We start from the raw sequence: 14,425 nt of genomic DNA on the forward strand, positions 1-14,425 counted from the left end.
CCCCCCCCCCCACACACACACACACACACACACACACACACACACACACACACACACACACACACACACACGCACACACACACACAGAGATCGATACCATGTTTCATGAGCCCGGAGGGGTGTGGGTGACAAATGGCGGGCGATTGTGCGACCCGGCGTGGGACGAGAGAAAGAGGGGCGAGAGAGAAACACTGACGGATGGGATGAGATGGATGAGGTAGGACCTGGCGGGGGCCGTCCCACTCCCTTTCTCTTTTCCTCCTCTTCTATTCCTCCCCTTCTCCTCCTTCTTCGACACCTCTGTCTTTGTGCAAAATGAGAGGTCCAGTCCGCCCATCAATTGCTCCCACAAATCAGGGGGGACACTGCTACTCTCTCTCCATCTCTCCTCCTATCTCTCTGCCTTCCAAATTACTCGATTTCTTTTTCATTTTTCTGTCCCTGGCTTCTCATCTTCTTCCTCCATCATTCTTCCTGGCCTTTACAGAGAGTATTTGACAGCACATTTGCTTCTCCCTCTGCTCTATCCGTCTTTTTTCCTCCTCTCGGTCACTCCCCCTTTGTCTTCCCCATCTTCCTCCCGTCTCGCTCTGTCTCTCCCAGTATCACAGTCATTTTCCGCAGTGCTAACAGATCTAGGCCATTGTGTATGTTGGCCATTACACCATAATGATAACAGTCATGGGAGAGGTTAGCCGGAGCAGTGTGTTAGAGCGATGGCCTTTTTCCCCTTTTCTTCTGGCGCGGGTAATAACTCACAAACGTTATGTCCCCAGCTTGAGAGAGAGAGAGATGTAGGGAGAGAGAGATGACATGGTGGGGTGAGTGAGAGAGAGGGAGAGAGAGAGGGCATGAAGGAGAGATTGAGTGTATGCGTGTGTGTGTGTACGTGTGTCTGTGTGAAAGAGAGAGTGGGCCTGAGATAAATAGAAAGGGTGAGTTGGAGAAAGAGAGAGAGAGAGCAAGGGAGAGAGAGCGAGGGCACTAGGGAGACAGTCGGAAAGAGAGAGAGACTCAGCCTGTTACAGGGAACCTCCAGATGGGAGTAAAACACTTTGATCTCAAGGCCTTCCAGCTCCCTGGGAGACAATCCATTCTGCCCCAGCTGCCTCCCCACCGGTCCTCCCTGTGATATACGGTACACGCCGGGCCGTGTCAGAGCTGTTTAGTGCCTCACAAAGCAGTGTGAATCTGACGTGTCGCCCCGTTGAGGGATTGAGGACAGCTTTCTGTCGCTCTCGTTTTCATTTCCCAATGTTCTTGCTTCTTCACATTCGGCCCCGCAGTCCTTTCCCTCTTTTCTGCTCGTTTTCATTTCATCCCCCTTTTCAGTTCTTCCATCCTTTCACTATTTATTCTCCTCCTTTCACTCCCTCCCTCCCTTTTACCTATGACGTCATCGCTCCCTCCCTCTCTTTTACCTATGACGTCATTGCTCCCTCCCTCCCTTTTACCTATGACGTCATCGCTCCCTCCCTCTCTTTTACCTATGACGTCATTGCTCCCTCCCTCTCTTTTACCTATGACGTCATTGCTCCCTCCCTCTCTTTTACCTATGACGTCATTGCTCCCTCCCTCTCTTTTACCTATGACGTCATTGCTCCCTCCCTCTCTTTTACCTATGACGTCATTGCTCCCTCCCTCTCTTTTACCTATGACGTCATTGCTCATCACACTGCGGCCCGCGTTGCTTTCCTCCTCACACCCACAAATTCTATTACATTATTTTCTGTAGCTATATTTCTCGCTCTCTACCTCTCCTCCTTTCCCTCACTCCCCCTTTCTCTTACCTATGAAGTCGTTGCTCATCCCCAGATCGTAGTCCCATACAGAGATCTCCAGGGTTTTCTTTGCCAGCTGGTCATGTGGAACTTCATACACAAACTCCTGTAATGAACAGAGGTAGAGAGAGCGAAAGGTATTCATGTACTCACACTTAGCGGAAAGTTATTCAGATTATGTTTAACATTGAATGTGAAACATGCATTGACTTAAATTCACATTGATGGTAGGGTAGGTAGTTATGCGGTATTGAAGGCGATGGAAAATGTATTCAAATTATGGCACATACTGTATACAGTCCTGGAATTAAATTATGGAATTAAATACATGGGACAATATTCTTACACAAATGCATGAGAAGGGGTAAGCTATAGCTCTCCATCACTTCCAAGGGCATACAATTCAACTTCAACAAACAACATTAATATAATATATTATATATCTTGCACATCTGGTTGCCAAATGTGAGTCAGAGAAATGGGTTGCCAGGTACAGATGTAGGATCTTAATTTGATCATCCTTTTGTTGCTAAGGATTTTCCTGCAAACTTGTAGTGTAAAACTTTGAGTTTTAAAAAGGCTTCTAAAGTTTGTGATTTCCACTTTGAAATTTCAGAATTGATTTGCCCTAATGAACAATGTATCAACCCATACAAAAATGTTCATTAATTATAATCCACAAAATAATTCACGTTTATTGTTGCTAAGGATTATTTTCCTGCAGTAGCAAACTGCTAAAATTAAGAACCTACGTCTGTATGTGTTTATGGGAAGAATGATAGATATTACTTCACTGGAAGTTTGTCAGGTATTGGTTTATGTATTAGGGAGAGTGATTTGTAGTGCTCGGAGCGGGTGGAAGTACCTCATTAAACTCGGGATTGAGAGTTTTCTTCTTCACTGTGGTTTTGTACTTGGACTTTTTCCCCATATCAGGCTGCAGCACACTGAGAGAGAGAGGGAGAAAAGAGCGAGGGAGATATAGAGAGAAAGGGAAGGTGGGGATGAGAGTGTGAAAGAGAATGAGGCACAGTGAGAGAGAGTTAGAGGGCATGGGAAAGCACAGAGGAGAAAGGGAGCAAGCGAAAGCGAGATCGAGAGGGAGAGGGAGAGAGAGATATGAAGGGAGAGCAGGAGAATGAGAAAATATGGAATCTTAATTAGACACTTGACACAGCATGACGACTGAAAATGCCGCTTTTCCCCTATATTTCTGACACAGGTCTTTTATTGTTTCTGAAACATCAAAGCAAATTATCTTCCATTTAGTCTTCTGCCCCGGCATGACATTAAACCCCACCGGAACGAGGGAGGAAAATAGAACAAAGAGAGACAGTGAGAGAGAAAAAATAGGAAAAAATTCTGAAATTCAAAACTTTCATTTCATTTTTTGGGAAGAGGGCGAGAGAAATCGGTGATGAGAGAGTCAGAGACTCAAAAGCTCAAGCCAAGAGTGGGACAGACGGCTTCCCAGAAGGCCATTGGTTTTTATTGGAGGAGGCATCAGCATAAATTCAAGCAGCGAAGTCATGATGTTCTAGCGGGGGAGAGATATGTCACTCCCCAACGCCACCCACCTTCAGCCCAACGTCAATAACACGTACTCAATGACAAGCTAACAGATGTGCTGCTAGGGTTGGGGTTTGATCACAACAACAAGACAGGCGGGAGGGAGGGAGGGATGAGAGAGAAAGAAAGAGGTAGTATGAGAGAGTTCTCAACCAACCTAGTGAAAGAAACAAACAAATTGGATTTGTTGGAAGAGAGGGTTGTTTATTGAAAGAAAGATATAGAAAGATGGAAGAGGACTGGCCACCCCTCGGAGCCTGGTTCCTCTCTACGTTTCTTCTTATGTTCCTGCCTTTTCTGGTGAGTTTTTCCTAGCCACTGTGCTTCTTCATCTGCATTGCTTGCTCTTTGGCTGAGTATCTGTACAAGCAATTTGTGACAACTGTTGATGTGAAAAGGACTTCATAAAACAAATTGGAATTTGATTGATTGAGATAGAGAAAGAGAGTCCTCAACCAACGCAGTGAAAGAGAGAAAGAAATTGGGTTCGAGAAAATACAAGCTAGGAGAAAAATTAAGGCAGAGAGGGATTGAGGGAGAGAGACAGAAGAGTGAAAGAACGAGAAAAACAGCCAATTTCACACAGAGACAGAGGATAGAAAAACAGAGTGACAGTTGGAAAGCGGGGAGAGGGGAGAGCGAGGAGAGAAAGGAGCAAAACAAACTGCCCAGTTTCGAGACTCACACATCCACACAGCACAGGCCGAGATGACAGTTTGCTCACTCAGCACCAGAGTGACGAGCGGCATCCCAAATAGCACCTATTCCCTACATAGTGTACTACCTTTGAACAGAACCCTATGGGCCATGGTGCACTATACAGGGAATAGGCTAACATTTGGGATGTAGAGAAATTGAAATCCTCGTTTCCAAATATATAATGTCTCTTCATGGTCTCTGGTTTGAAGCGATTATTAAACGCTCTAATATCTTAGTTCATCTGTATTAACGGAGAGAGGAAAATAGAGGAAAGGCAAGTAGGCAACACACCAGCACTACTGAAGAGGTTCTTATTGGTCTTTAAAATGTTGATGGAACGTTGCTCTAACATTTCTGTTTATCTGTATCCGAGAAGAGAGGAAAATAGAGGAAAGGCAGGCAACCCACCTAGAGCAACTGACCTAGGAGGTCAATATTGATCTTCAAGGCATTGATGGAATAGCCTCTTGGTCGCTCTAAACAGGGTTGAGGGGGTTGTGTGGGTGATTGGGATTTTGATATATGCTTAAGTGAATTGTAAAGACCAGTAGTAGGCGGCTCAAACCATAGGAGCCAATCGTATGTCGGAAAGATAGGAAAAGGCCCCCTGGACATTTGTAATGAGAAGTTAATCAGCACAGAATTAAGTATGACATAATATACATATGTATCTCTGTGGTTATTATGAGAGTGCCGGAGTCAGGAATCTCCTGGTCCGAGATCTCCAGCCATCAAATTTTGGATGTGCTACTGGGTGTGCAGGCTTTTGTTCCGGACCAGCATGATCAATGATGATCATACTCTTGTTTAAATAACCTGTGTAGTTGCTAATGCTACTGACAGTATTGACATTATTGACATGCTTGATTGACATGACGAGTGGGACCCTACCCTGCGAGGGTATATAGGTGCCTACCACATTGTTCCTACTTAAGGCTCTGACAAAGGCGATTCATGCCGAAACGTAAGACTATTGGTTGTTTCTCCCATTAATACATCTATTCGATTTACCCAGCAACAGAGTGTCATGGTTCCTCCTGGCACCAGAGGGCAGCAGAGACAGCCCTAGAGACTTTTATTGGACTCGGGTATGTCTTGTTATTTCATGATTGTGTCCCTGTTAAAATAGGTGTGTTTTCTGTGGTCCTTTGTGTGTTTGTTTCCTGTGAGTTTGAGACTTAGTGTTTGTTGCTTTTCAAGTGTACTGTGATCCTGCGCCTATCGGTTCTCAGTAAAGTATTATGTTTATCCTTAACCACTGATTCCTTGTCTGGTATCTTCTCTGCACCTGGGTCCAACCTTACCACGTCACACATAGTGCTCCTTTTTCTTTATTCTCCCGGATAGTCAACAGTTGAAGTATCCTGGAGTAAGGAATGTTTTTTTTTGGAGTCAATGTTGATTTGTTTGAAACTGACATCCTTGTTTCACACAGCTCTGCTTCATCTTTTTTTTTGGGGGGGGGGGCTCTGGTTGAAGGCCCCTGGACATTTTGTAATGAGAAGGTTATTAAGAGTCTGACTCAGGGACTCTGGGAACCCATTTGTCTTGCTCTTGGCTCCAGCTTTTGACTCGCTGATTGATGATTAGCATATTTTCTTTGTCTCCCTATACCCCCCCTAAAAATGTTTTTGCTCTGAAATAGTGTCATGCATTGATAATTTGGACGATGTTGTCTCTTGTTCTCTTTCCTCATTGTAGATGTGTTAGTGCTGGATTAGAGCAAAAGCTTGCACGCCTAATATTCCTGGACCAGAGTTGGAGACTCGCAGCCATAAGTTGTGCTGCGTCCCAAATGCCCCCCCCCCCCAGAGTTGGGGGGTCCGTCATGGTCTGGGGCGGTGTGTCCCAGCATCATCGGACTGAGCTTGTTGTCATTGTCAATCTCAACGCTGTGCTTTACAAGGAAGACATCCTCCTCCCTCATTTGGTACCCTTCCTGCAGGCTCATCCTGACATGACCCTCCAGCATGACAATGCCACCAGTCATACTGCTCATTCTGTGTGTGATTTCCTGCAAGACCGAAATGTCAGTGTTCTGCTATGGCCAGTGAAGAGCCCGGATCTCAATCCCATTGAACAAGTCTGGGACCTGTTGGATTGGAGGGTACCCCCCCCAGGAATGTCTGGAAACTTGCAAGTGCCTTGGTGGACGAGTGGGGTAACATCTCACAGTAAGAACTGGCAAATCTGGTGCAGTCCATAAGGAGGAGATGCACTGCAGTACTTCATGCAGGTGGTGGCCACACCAGATACTGACTGTTACTTTTGATTTTGACCCCCCCCCCCCCCCTCATATGTCTGTGGATCTTGTTCGGTTTATGTCTCAGTTGTTGAATCTTGTTATGTTCATACAAATATTTACACGTGTTAAGTTTGCTGAAAATAAACACAGTTGACAGTGAGGACGTTTCTTTTTTTGCTGAGTTTACATACACGCATGCTAAGTCCCTGACCTGGACTCCATCCTAGCTGAAGGGGTGCTTTCATCTTATCTATGAACATAGACAGAGCTCTAACTCCTTTTGCTCCACAATGAGATAGGGTGCAGGCTGTTAGTCAGCCTACCAGCTTAGTGGAGTCTGCCACTAGCACAGTCAGTGTAGTCAGCTCAGCTATCCCCATTGAGACCGAGTCCATGCCTCGATCTAGGTTGGGCAAAACTAAACATGGCGGTGTTCGCCTTAGCAATCTCACTGGAATAAAGTCCTCCATTCCTGTCATTATTGAAAGATTGTGATCTCAAAATGGAGCTACTTAATGTTAGATCCCTCACTTTCAAGGCAGTTATAGTCAATGAACTAATCACTGATCATAATCTTGATGTGATTGGCCTGACTGAAACATGGCTTATCCCTGATGAATTGACTTTGTTAATAAATCCTCTTAAGGATCGGCCCCTTTTTCTTTTTCAATTTTTGCCTAAAATTACATACCTAAATCTCATTGCCTGTAGCTCAGGACCTGAAGCAAGGATATGTATATTCTTGCTACCATTTGAAAGGAAACACTTTGAAGTTTGTGGAAATGTGAAAGGAATGTAGGATAATATAGCACATTAGATCTGGTAAAAGATAATACAAAGACAAAAGTGAACTTTTAAAACTTCTTCAGGATTGGTGGGTCCCCTGTGGGACGGTTGAGCTAATGTAGGCTAATGCCATTAGCATGAGATTGCAAGTAACGAGAATTTCCCAGGACACAGACATATCTGATATTGTCAGAAAGCTTACATTCTTGTTAAACTAAATGCACTGTCCAATTTACTATTACAGTGAAAGAATACCATGCTATTGTTTGAGTGCACTGTTATGAACATGAAAAGGTATTAATAAACAAATTAGGCACATTTGGGCAGTCTTGATACATTTTTTTTTACAGAAATGAAATGGTTCATTGGATCAATCAAACGTTGCACATACACTGCTGCCATCTAGTGGCCAAAATCTAAATTACACCTGGGCTGGATTAATACATTACAGCCTTTCTCTTGCATTTCAAACATGGTCCAAAAAAAAAAGTTGTTTTTCTTTGAACCAGATCGGTGTTATATTCTCCGACATTCCTTTCACATTTACACAAACTTCAAAGTGTTTCCTTTCAAATGGTACCAATAATATGTATATCCTTGCTCCAGGGCCTGAGCTACAGGCAGTTAGATATGGGTATGTCATTTTATGCCCCTTTTTTTCAATTTTTGCCTGGATAAGTTAAGAGGTTATATGAGGGCTCTCCTCCTGGTTACACTAGTGACCATATCCCCTGCGCATCCCGCAAAGGTGGAGGTGTTGCTAACATTTACAATAGCAAATTTCCATTTACACCCCCCCCCCCCAAACAAATGACTGTTTTTGTCTTTTGAGATTCTAATTGTGAAATCTATTCAGCCTACTCAATCACTTTTTATAGCTACTGTTTACAGGTCTCCAGGGCTGTATACAGCATTTCTCACGGAGTTCCCTGAATTCCTATTGGACCTTGTAGTCATGGCAGATAATATTCACATTTTTGGTGACTTTAATATTCACATGGAAAAGTCCACAGACCCACTCCAAAAGGCTTTGGAGCCATCATCGACTCAGTGGGTTTTTACAACATGTCTCCGGACCTACTCACTGCCAGTCATACTCTGGACCTAGTTTTGTCCCATGGAATAAATATTGTGGATCTTAATGTTTTCCTCATAATCCTGGCCTATCGGACCACCAAGAGAGGATGGCTTTCACTTCAGCATAGTGATAAATTCATGAACTTCTTTGACGTAAAGATTGTGATCATTGGAAAGCAAATTACAGACTCCTATTTAAATCTGCGTATTTCTCCAAAGCTCAGTTGTCCTGATTCTTCACAACACTGCCAGGACCTAGGATCAACGGAGACACTCAAATTGTTTAATACTATATCTCTTGACACATTGCTGAAAATAGTCATGGCCTCCTTAACCTTCAAGCTGCATACTGGACCCTATTCCATTGTAACTGAAAGAGCTGCTTCCTGTGCTTGGCCCTCCTATGTTGAACATAATAAACAGCTCCCTGTCCACCGGATGTGTACCAAACTCACTAAAAATGGCAGCAATAAAGCCTCTCTTAAAATACAAACCTTGACCCAGAAAATATAAACTGTGGGCCTATATCGTCTGTCTCATTTCTCTAAAATTTTGAAAAAGTGGTTGCGCAGCAACTCACTGCCTTCCTGAAGACAATGTATACAAAAGGCTTCAGTCCGGTTTTAGACCCCATCATAGCACTGAGACTGCACTTGTGAAGGTGGTAAATGACCTTTTAATGACGTCAGACCAAGGCTCTGCGTCTGTCCTTGTGCTCCTAGACCTTAGTTCTGCTTTTGACACCATCGATTGCCACATTCTTTTGGAGAGATTGCAAACCCAAACTGGTCTACGTGGACAGGTTCTGGCCTGGTTTAGATCTTATCTGTTGAAAATATATCAGATTGTCTCTGTGGATGGTTTGTCCTCTGACAAATCAACTGTAAGTTTCAGTGTTCCTCAAGGTTCCGTTTTAGGTCCATTATTGTTTTCACTATATATTTTCACTCTAGGTAATGCCATTTGGAAACGTAATGTTAACTTTCACTGCTATGCAGACGATGCACAGCTGTACATTTCGATGCAACATGGTGAAGCCCCAAAATTGCCCTCCCTGGAAGCCTGTTTCAGACATAAGGAAGTGGATGGCGGCAAATGTTTTGCTTTTAAACAGAGATGCTAGTTCTAGGTCCCAAGAATCAAAGATCTTCTGTTGGATCTGACAATTTAATGTTGATAGTTGTACAGTCGTCCCAAATAAAACTGTGAAGGACCTCGGCGTTACTCTGGACCCTGATCTCTCTTTTGACGAACATATCAAGACTGTTTCAAGGACAGCTTTTTTCCATCTACGTAACATTGCAAAAATCAAGAACTTCCTGTCCAAAAATGATGAAGAAAAGTTAATCCATGCTTTTGTCACCTCTAGATTAGACTACTGCAATGCCCTACATTCCAGCTACCCGGATAAAGTACTGAATAAACTTCAGTTAGTTCTAAACACGGCTGCTAGAATCTTGACTAGAACCCAAAAATTTGATCATATTAGTCCAGTGCTAGCTCCTCTACACGGGCTTCCTGTTAAGGCAAGGGCTGATTTCAAGGTTTTACTGCTAACCTACAAAGCATTACATGGGCTTACTCCTACCTATCTTTACGATTTGGTCCTGCCACACATACCTACACTTACGCTATGGTCACAAGATGCAGGCCTCCTTACTGTCACTAGAATTTCTAAGCAAACAGCTGGAAGCAGGGCTTTGTCCTATAGAGCTCAATTTTTATAGAATTGTCTGCCTATCCATGTGAGAGACGAAGACTTGGTCTCAACCTTTAAGTCTTCATTGAAGACTCATTTCTTCAGTAGGTCCTATGATTGAGTGTAGTCTGGCCCAGGGGTGTGAAGGTCAATGGAAAGGCACCGGAGCGACGAACCACCTTTGCTGTCTCTGCCTGGCCGGTTCCCCCCTCTCCACTGGGATTCTCTGCCTTTAACCCTATTACGGGGGCTGAGTTACTGGCTTACTGGTGCTCTTCCATGCTGTCCCCAGGAGGGGTGTGTCACTTGAGTGGGTTGAGTCACTGACGTGATCTTCCTGTCCGGGTTTGCGCCCCACTCGGGTTTGTGCCGTGGGGGAGATCTTTGTGGGTTATTCTCAGCCTTGTCTCAGGGTAGTAAATTGGTGGTTTGAAGATATCCCTCTAGTGGTGTGGGAGCTGTGCTTTGGCAAAGTGGGTGGGGTTGTATCCTGCCTGGTTGGCCCTGGCCGGGGGTATCGTCGGATGGGGCCACAGTGTCTCCCGACCCCTCCTGTCTCAGCCTCCAGTATTTATGCTGCAATAGTTTGTCGGGTGGCTAGGGTCAGTCTATTATATCTGGAGTATTTCTCCTGTCTTACCCTGTGTGAATGGAAGTATGCTCCCTCTAATTCGCTCTCCCTCCCCTTCCGGGGGACCTGAGCCCTGGGACCATGCCTCAAGACTACTTGGCCAGATGACTCCTTGCTGTCCCCAGTCCACCTGGTCGTGTTGTTCTGCCTGTGGCTATGGAACACTGACCTGTTCACCGGACGCGCCATCTTGTCCCGGACCTGCTGTTTATGACTTTCTCTACCGCACCTGTTGTGTCGAACTCTGAATGCTCGGCTATGAAAAGCCAACTGACATTCACTCCTGCGGTGCTGACCTGTTGCATCCTCTACAACCACTGTGATTATTATTATTTGACCATGCTGGTCTTCTATGAATGTTTGAAGATCTTGGCCATGTACTGTTATAGGGCTCCCGAATGGTGCAGCGGTCGAAGGCACTGCATCTCAGTGCTAGAGTCATCACTACAGACACCCTGGTTTGAATCCAGGCTGTATCACAACCGGCCATGATTGGGAATCCCATAGGGCATCGCGCACAATTGGCCCAGAGTCGTCCGGGTTTGGCCGGTGTAGGTCTTTATTGTAAATAAGAATTTGTTCTTAACTGACTATTCTAGTTAAATAAATATAAAAAATGTATAATTATAATCTCCACCCAGCACAGCCAGAAGAGGACTGGCCACCCCTCAGAGCCTGCTTCCTCTAGGTTTCTTCCTAGGTTCCTGCCTTTCTAGAGAGTTTTTCCTAGCCACCGTGCTTCTACATCTGCATTGCTTGCTGTTTGGGTTTTAGGCTGGGTTTCTCTGTAGCACTTTGTGACATCGGCTGATGTAAGAAGGGCTTTATAAATACATTTGATTGATACACTCCAGACAACTACTGCTGAGAAGGTGTGTCACACTGACCGAAGCAATGCATTATGGGATGTTGGGGGCATAGCGGATCTTAACTTCATACCTTCCATAAAAGTAGGATCAGTGACACACACACTGAGAGAGAGGCAACCACGCTCACCGCAGTTACTCTCCTACAGACAGTGAGAATACGTCTGACAGGTGAAAATCTACTTTTCACCAGAGCCATATGGGCCCTGGTGAAAAGTAGCGCGCTGTTTACTGAGTAGGGTGCCATTTGGGATGCACATCTTGGTTGTTTCAGAGCATCAATTCTGCTCAGTTGCTGATCACTGACTCCCTGAGCAGACTGACTGATCTACAAATCACTTTTGCCTCCTAAATAACTACTGTAAGTCGTAAATCAGTCATATCTAGATTGATGCTCTCAAACACAGCCAACTAGTCAGGGTCACAGTTTGCAAGTGCAGGGGCAGCAGTTATAACTAAAAGTTACACATTGCCATGAGGGGAAAATTATGATGAAACGCTTTTAACCTAAAACATATTTTTTTTACTTGAGCGAGAGCTGTGTTATACTCTAACCTAAGTATGTAGGGTAAGACTCAAAACCGAGTGGAGGTGCAGCTGAAATGTAAGGTTTACATGGGGGGAAAGCCTTTAAACCACCATCACAAACAGTACAGGCAAATAGTTACTCTCTTTGAGGAACAACAAAACAACACAGACAAGCGCGACGGAACTCGCCAAAATAGAATCAACAGAACTCCTCGCTCTGAGGCCAATACAACAATAACAGTAGCCGCCGTTGCAACACTCCGCTGCTTCTGATTCTACTGACCAGCTTGACTGAACACACTTCAAACACACATGACAACTCCCCACAGTACGAGAAGAGAGACGGTGTCTCGAACACAGCTCAGACATAATAGGCTACTAACTAAACAGCAGGTGGTGAATGTCAGAGATTTGAGACTGTGAAAGAAGAGCGTCTCCAACGCAGCTCAGACGCAAGGCGTCTCGTAGACAGAAATGAGAAACTATAAGAGAAAACAGACTTGAACGCAACTCAGACAGAAGTCTACTTAATCACATGGAGTGGATGTCGTAAACAAATAATTTGATTTGTGACTGTAAAATAAGAGAGTGCATTGAACGTAACACAGATACTAAACTGCACGTCAAAGACAGCAAAATATGAGAAACTCTCACATAAGAGTGTGCCTTAAATAAGATTTGTGACTGTAAAATAAGAGAGCTCCGACATACTAAATAACAGATACTGCATGTCAAAGACTTAAAAAAAGAGATTAAAGATCAAATAAAAAAGCGGGGAAAATGAGAGAAAAACAATCTCTTGGCTCCAGAACTCTATCGCGCCATACATCAAAATAGAGACAGATAAGACACCCAGCTCTGGCTCAAAAGAACAGGAACAAATCAATGAACAGCAAAAAGTAGAGAAAAATGAGGAAAGGGAAAGAGAAAAAAAAGAACAAAAAGCAGCTCTTTCTGTCTGTCACGGGTCTGCTTACAGCCTCCCTGCTTCATTTCTTTATCTGAATCTAGCCTTGACGGGAAGTTGGAGGAGTAGTATGAGTTTCAGGGAGTCATGAATGAGAGTATATGTAGTTAGCGATATACCTCTTTGTCCCATTGACTAACCTCTTCTCTCCATCTTTTGGGGTTTAGATTGAGTTCCTACTTCCTACATATTTTCCTACATCTCAAAAGGGATGGGGGAGGAATGTATATGAGGGAGCCATGAATGAGAATGAGGATATATGTCGTCATTTATAAACCTATTTTCCTCTGGACTAACACCTTCTCTCCATCCTTAGGCCCACTGACTTCTGAGATACAGTCACAGATATTGTGTGATTCCATAAGCTCAATCTCTCATATATGGATTGGTGATGCATTAAACATATCTATATCACTCCAATGCATCTCTCTCTCTCTCTCTCTCTCTCTAAACCTCTCTCTCTCACACAGCTCAGACATAATATGCTATTAACTAAACAGCAGGTGGTTAATGTCAGAGATTTGAGACTGTGAAGAAGAGCGTCTCCAACGCAGCTCAGACATAGGATACTAAATAACAGGAAGTGTACGCCAAAGAAAATACATCTCAAAAGGGATGGGGGAGGAATGTATATGAGGGAGCCATGAATGAGAATGAGGATATATGTCGTCATTTATAAACCTATTTTCCTCTGGACTAACACCTTCTCTCCATCCTTAGGCCCACTGACTTCCGAGATACAGATATTGTGTGATTCCATAAGCTCTCTCTCTACCTCTCTCAACCTCTCAACCTCTCTCTCAACCTCTCTCTCTCTCAACCTCTCTCTCTCTCAACCTCTCTCTCTCTCAACCTCTCTCTCTCAACCTCTCTCTCTCAACCTCTCTCTCTCAACCTTTGAATGCTTGGCTATGAAAAACCAACTGACATTTACTCCTGAGGTACTGACCTGTTGCACCCTCTACAACCACTGTGATTATTATTTGACCCTGCTGGACATCTATGAACCTTTGAACATCTTGAAGAACAATCTGGCCTTAATGACCATGTTCTGGCCACCCCTTAGAGCCTGGTTCCTCTCTAGGTTTCTTCCTAGGTTCCTGTCTTTCCTAGCCAACGTGCTCCTATATCTGCACTGCTTGCTGTTTGTGGTTTTAAGCTGGGTTTTTGTATAATCACTTTGTGACATCTGCTGATGTAAAAAGGGCTTTATAAATACATTTGATTGATTATACATTTCTTATTCTTCGTACCATTGTTCCAATCTCATCTTGGATTTATACATTTGACCCCTGAAAATGGGAATTCCCAACATACTTTACATTCAAGTCCCACCCCTCCTCACCACAGTTTACAAACAAGTGCAGGGGGAACCCAGAGCCCTATACTACGAATCAGAGGGGTATACTATGAAGCAAGCTAGATCTACTCAGGGTTTTCTAAAGCTAGCCAGCTTCAGTTAGCTTCACATTCCAGCTCAGGCTTCATCCGTACTACGACGGTGGATATTGCTCATCTGCCTTGCTGCTAGCAGGCTTGCAACTGCACGTGGATAGTCGAATGCCAAACTCTTCATT

At 44.1% G+C, this 14,425-nt stretch overlaps 1 protein-coding gene across 1 annotated transcript in view; it reads right to left on the reverse strand.

Annotated features, from left to right (window-relative positions):
* LOC115191960 (double C2-like domain-containing protein beta) overlaps window positions 1–14,425 on the reverse strand; it is a 46,650-nt gene that overhangs the window by 1,085 nt on the left and 31,140 nt on the right. Inside the window, exons 9-10 of the mRNA XM_029750021.1 lie at window positions 2,647–2,728; window positions 1,791–1,887 (exon numbers count right to left, since the gene is read on the reverse strand). Of these exons, the coding sequence (XP_029605881.1) occupies window positions 1,791–1,887; window positions 2,647–2,728 (179 nt within the window). The remainder of the gene's footprint in view (window positions 1–1,790; window positions 1,888–2,646; window positions 2,729–14,425) is intronic.

This window comes from Salmo trutta, chromosome 4 (assembly GCF_901001165.1).
Source record: "Salmo trutta chromosome 4, fSalTru1.1, whole genome shotgun sequence".
Classification (NCBI taxonomy): Eukaryota; Metazoa; Chordata; class Actinopteri; order Salmoniformes; family Salmonidae; genus Salmo; species Salmo trutta.